This window comes from Empidonax traillii, unplaced genomic scaffold (genome assembly GCF_003031625.1).
Source record: "Empidonax traillii isolate 1590-97213 ecotype Southwest subspecies unplaced genomic scaffold, ASM303162v1 scaffold6821:size5640, whole genome shotgun sequence".
Classification (NCBI taxonomy): Eukaryota; Metazoa; Chordata; class Aves; order Passeriformes; family Tyrannidae; genus Empidonax; species Empidonax traillii.
In genome coordinates, this window is record NW_020962014.1 from 1 (window position 1) to 5,640 (window position 5,640).

General features: G+C 49.5%; 1 protein-coding gene across 1 annotated transcript; it reads left to right on the plus strand.

Moving 5' to 3' along the window:
- Positions 1-1,503: 1,503 nt before the first annotated feature.
- Positions 1,504-4,911, plus strand: LOC114073523 (vacuole membrane protein 1-like; the record flags this gene model as incomplete). The annotated part of the gene is made up of 2 exons (XM_027911258.1): positions 1,504-1,584; positions 4,661-4,911. Coding segments are annotated over 2 exons (282 nt in total), but the record flags the coding sequence as incomplete, so codon positions are not given.
- Positions 4,912-5,640: the final 729 nt, after the last annotated feature.

Consider the following 5,640-nt stretch of genomic DNA (forward strand, 5'->3'; position numbering starts at 1 on the left):
TTTTTTTTTTTTTTTTTTTTTTTTTTTTTTTTTTTTTTTTTTTTTTTTTTTTTTTTTTTTTTTTTTTTTTTTTTAATTTCAGTTGAAGCATTTACTTTGATTTGTTTTACTTTCCCAAACATTAAGAATAACAACTAGAATTATCCTTTCAATTAATTTAATTTGAGAATTTGACTGTTTTAAAGCACAAGAATGGAAAAAAAAAAAAGCTAATAAAAAAAGCTAATACTTGTAAAAAGAAGCAAATGGTTTTACCACAGATTTATTTATTTATTTATTTTTAATCTGCCATAAAGGATTATGTCAATTCTGGGGCTCAGAATTGAAATAAAATGCCAGGACATTCTCAAATAATTGTAGTTTTCTTGCACTGCTGTGGAGGATTGAAGGTTTCAGCAGAACTGTGGCAGAAATTTAAACTTTCTGCATTATCCTGGCGTTGCTTTCATCAGTAATTAACGAGCTTTTAAATTCTCCAATTCAGGGGTAAAATGTGGAATTTAGGATATCGTTAATTATTGATCCAAGTCATTTCCTTGTGTAATTTCCCTGATGGTTTCCTACAAAATGTTAATGTGTGGTTCTTGCTCCTGGAAAAATCAGCTTTTTATCGCTTCTTTGTAGGATTTTAAACCAGAATTAATAATTATTTTTTCATGTTTGCTTTTCCCAAAGATATTCCCAGCTTTCTGTACCTGCCCTGGCCAGGGCTGAGCAGGGAATTCCTGACCCTCCTTTTCACTTTTGGGACAGTTTTGCCTCCAAACGATTTTATCCTCTTGTAAATTCACTTCTCCCATTCAAAGAAACTGTTTGTTAGAATATTTATTTTTGCTTTTTAAAATTTCGTAACAATTTTATAATAAAATTTATCTTTATTTTTGAGTGGTTTTTTTTTTTGTTCCTGAGCATTTGCCAAACTCTGAGCCTCGGGAGGAAGTTCTGATCCCAAAATAAAAGCCCGTTCTGAGCCTGTTACTGGGGCTGCACCTTCCCTGCTTTTAATGGATCTCAGCTCCAGCTTCCTGCATTTTAAAGGAATTAATTTTACAAATCTGCTGGAACCAGTACCTGGAATTGGGGAGGGGGGTTTTGCTGAAGATCCTGGTTTGAGGGAACAGAAATAATGGGATTATTGTGTTTGAGAAGGAACCTTTTGGACACTGCCCATGGCACCGAAGGAATTCCTTCCCTCTGCTCTTAGGCACGGGCAGCGCTGGAATTTCAAGGAGAGGGGGAAATAAATCCTGGAAAACCTGTTCCCAAAGCAAGGCGGGGGGGAGCTGGGAAACAAACCCCAGTGGATGTGGGTGGTCAGAGTCCCACCCGGAGCACTGGGAATATCCCCCTCTCCCCTCCCAGCCCAGGGCTCCAGCCTGGCCTTCTCGGTTTGAAATTCCTCCCAATTCCTGGGGAGAAAAATCCCAAAGCAAGGAGGGCAGGGGAACCACACACACACATCTGGGATTTGCCTCAGGAATGCTCTGTTTTTCCTCCCTGCAGGACTTCGCTTCCCGGGCTAAGCTGGCCGTGCAGAACCTGGTGCAGAAGGTTGGATTCTTTGGGATCCTGGCCTGTGCTTCGGTGAGTTTGGGCTGGGATTGAGGGGGATTTCTGGGCACAGCTGGAATGTTTTTGCCGTGGAATTCGCTGTTTGCTGGTTCTGTGCCCTCTGGGATTGTCGTGGGGCTGGCAGGTACAACAGCAGGGAGAAACCCCAGTCCTGGGTTAGAACCAAACACAGGGAATTCTGCATGAAAACACAGCTGATTTATTATCCCTTCCTTCAGCTGCACCCCTGGGCTGGTTCTCCTTGGGAGGGGATGAGGTTGGGATGGTTGTGTCTCCTCCTTAACCCATCAGACCCCAAAGGTGCAGCACCGGTGCTTTATCATTGAAAAAAGATGAATCAGTTAATCCTCTGGTTCAGCCTGGAGTGGGGAAACCTGGAAGAACAGGGCAGCTCACTGAGGGTGCCAAAGGTTTGTCCAAGTGAGGAAAACTGACAAGACATTCCTAAAATTCCAGAAGCCTCCAGGCCAGGAATTCCCCCTGCACTGGATGCTGAGACCTGTCTTGGGAATCTGCTGGAGCCCCGTCAGGGTTTCTTTAGGTGTTTGTGTTCAAGGTGACAGTGCTTGGCATCCTCAAATCCAGCGGCTCACGTGGATTGAAGGGTGGAAAACCACCCCCTGTGATCCTAAAGCTGCTCTGTGGGTCCCTGGGAAGCAGGAGGGAAAGGTCAGTCCTGGCTCTCGAGCCACAAACTGCCGGTGGATTGTTTTCCCTCCCAGCAGCAGGTGAGGGGAGCACCCCCAGGGAGGGGGTTTCAGTGTTTGCAGGAGGATAATGCTGTTCTTTGGGAGTAGAAAAGTATGGAATTTGAGGCTGAAGTGTCTCTCTGGAATCTTGATGCAAACTGGTAGGAATGGTGTGCTTTGCTCATCCCGCAAAAACGGTGGGATGTGATCACAGGGAAGGCAGTGCAGGTCCCCCGTGGCCCCATTCCTGTGGGATAAGCACAGCCTTGGGGTGAGGTGTTCATCCCACACTTATCCAGCACCTCCTCATTCCCTGAACTGTGGAGATGACACCACCAAGTGTTACTCAAACGTGAGCTGGAGAGAATTCCTGGGCTTGGGAGTTGCTGCAAGGAGCTGCTGTTCCCTGAGCTTTTCAACTGGCTGCAGGTTACAGACTGATCCTAAATCTTCCCAGCCCTCAGGCTGCTCCTTCCCTTCCCTCCTCTGACTCACTGTGACCCGGGGGACATCCCTGTGACCCGGGGGACATCCCTGTCCCAGCACAAGGAGTGGGGATAAATGGAGAACCTGAGGAAGGAGCTGGTGAACACTTGGTAGTTCCTGCTGAGTAATTCCTAAACATTTGCTGAACTCCTTCCCTGCTCCTGCCCCGGGATACACTTGAGGATTCGTTGATGTGTTTACTGAGCAGCTGTGAAAAGGGAGAGGCTGGGGAAAAACAGGGATGCAGAGCTGGGAAAAACAGGGATGCAGAGCTGGGAAAAACAGGGATGCAGAGCTGTGTGTTTGTGTGGCACCTGAAGGAGGGGAGGGCAGAGAAAGGCAGAGAAAGGCAGCCCCCCACGAGCTTCTCTTGCTGCTCCTGTGTGTGCTGGAAGGTGTCTCCTTCCCTTACAGCTGGCACCTTCCTCGAGGATTTTAGGCAGGGTTTTCTGGGACGTGTTTTTTGTGGTTGGAGGACTTTTCCCAAAGCAGGGATCCTGTCCCAGCTGTGGGTTGTTGTCTGTCCAGCGGTGGCTTCAAAATGCTGCAGAAAAGCCCCATCAAACTGAAATCAGAACTCTGTGAGTTCACCCAGCCAGGTCGAGTGACTGCAGTGGTGTTGGGTGGCAGTGAAGGAGCCCCAGGATTGTCCTGGACCTGTGTCTGTGGAAAGGCAGCTCTGGGGAAGGAACAAAGCAAGAATCAGCCCCGAAGACCCTCCCTGTGACTTGGGAGAATTCGCCCTCCTGGCTTTGCGGGGTTTTTTGGCAGCTTGCAGCTCTCTCTGTCTGCGTGTGTTTTCTAAGCCCAGCCCAGGGACACCCTGTGGGGTCCTTGGGGACCTTCTGGGTGTCTGTTGAGTGCAGGGCTGACCCCACAGCCCCTGCCCAGAGCACTGAAACCTTCGGTGAACCCCCCCAAACCCCTCCAAGCACCCGACCCCGAACACCCTGGAGCTGGGGGGGGCACTAATTCACCAGCTCCCTGCCCAGAGCAGCTGCCCCAGGGCAGGTTCTTGGGGTGGAGCCCGTCCAGGGCACAATCAGAGCCCGTTTCAGGTTTCTCCCTCTGCAGGTGCTGCTGGGGGTGCTCATAAATCTGAATTGCTGGGCTGGAACAGCCCAGTCCAGCCCTGCTCGGCTTCCCCCCACGCTGCAGGTGCCCAGTCAGCCCTGGCAGCGTTGATATCCTTTATCCTTCACCAATCCTCACCCTTTAATCCATTATTTATGGAACAAAACACCCCCAGGCCTGCAGTTTGTTACCCCAGTACCACGTTGCTCCTGTGCTCACACCCTCTCCTCAGACACTGTCCCTTCACTGCAGGCTGAAAGGTTGGAATTTGGAGACTTTCTTGGTTTCATTTCAAAAATATTTCGCAGATAGGATCACAGTACCAAAAGTCAAGCCAACAGTTTAATGATAATAAAAAATGCCTTTAATTTTAAATGAAATGCATATGCTTCATAAAATCTAATCAGTGCTTTTAAACTGGATACACATGACTATAAATGCCAGTTTTTAGGGTAGTTTCTCAGCTGGAAATCACTGGGGATCAGTTGGAGCACTGGCTTCCAAGAGTGATGTGCCTGTCAGGGAGAAAATCTGATAAATCACTCGAAAGGGCTTTGCTGTGGTTTCTGTGCTTTTCACATGGAAAACTTTCTGCTGGCTTTTGTCAGGACGCAGGGGTAAGGAGGGACCCTGAGAATGGGATTGTCTGGGAGGTGGTGGAGCTGAATCCCAGAGTGATGTGGTGTGACAGCAGCATTTCTGTAGCTCTGCAGCCCCAGGAGCTTTGGGCCGAGCTGGAGAAGGGCAAACTGCTCATTCCTCAGGCTTTCAGAGCCTGTGGTGCCCCTGCTCACCCCAGTGTGTGCTGAATCCCTGAACTCTCCCCTTTCCCTCCGCAGATCCCGAACCCCCTGTTCGACCTGGCCGGGATAACGTGCGGCCACTTCCTCGTTCCCTTCTGGACCTTCTTTGGGGCCACCCTGATTGGCAAAGCCGTCATCAAAATGCACATCCAGGCAAGTGCTGCCCCTCCCTCGGCCCTTGGGGGTGCTGGGGGAGCCTTTTCTCCCCCTCTGACTGTTCCACCGAGTTGCTTCTGATGGTTGTGGAGTCCCCCTGCCCGACCTGAAGGAATGGGAATTAATTTGGTGCAAAGGCTTCACAATCAGAGGATCTGCTGGGCCCTGGGGCTCCACATGAGTCATTTCTAGCCCGGGAGGAAGGAGCTCTGTGCTGACCCGCTCAGGAAATTGGTGGTTGGCCAAGGTAGTTACCTTCGGCTTTTATAGCTCAGCACTCAGATGAAGTTGCCTTTTTGGTGAGGACTCTGGGCTGGTGCTGCAGAGGCTTCTGAAAGGCTCTTTTTAGCTCAGCTGAGCACGCAGAGAAACCCCCGAGCCCTGCAGGGCTCACCCAGCCCAGCCCAGCCCAGCCCGAGGCTCCTCCCTGGGCTCCTCAGCCCCCCTGTCAGCAGGGTTGGCCCTTTGGCCTCGACCTGCTCTGATGTGTCTGATTTTGTCTGATTTTGCTGCTCACTCAGGGCCAGCCCGAGGTGCTGAACTGGACCATCACAATCAGAATCAAATCACAATTTAAAATTGCAGCCTCAGGGTTTGGAGGGAAGGGAGATGCAGTGTTGGTTCCCCAGGGATCCTCCTGGTGTGGTCAGTGCTGCACCATGAGCCGTGTCTCTCTTTGGGGTGTTTTTGGGGTTTTTAACACAGTGCCCGTTCCTCTGTTGCTTGGAAATCTCTGCTGTCACTGCATTGAATGAGCAGGAGCTTTTAGTATAAAATTACTCCTGTAATAACCTCACCAAGCTGCTTTCAAAATCTTTTGCCCCAAACAGGAGATTTCAATCTTCAACGTTTTTTTTCCT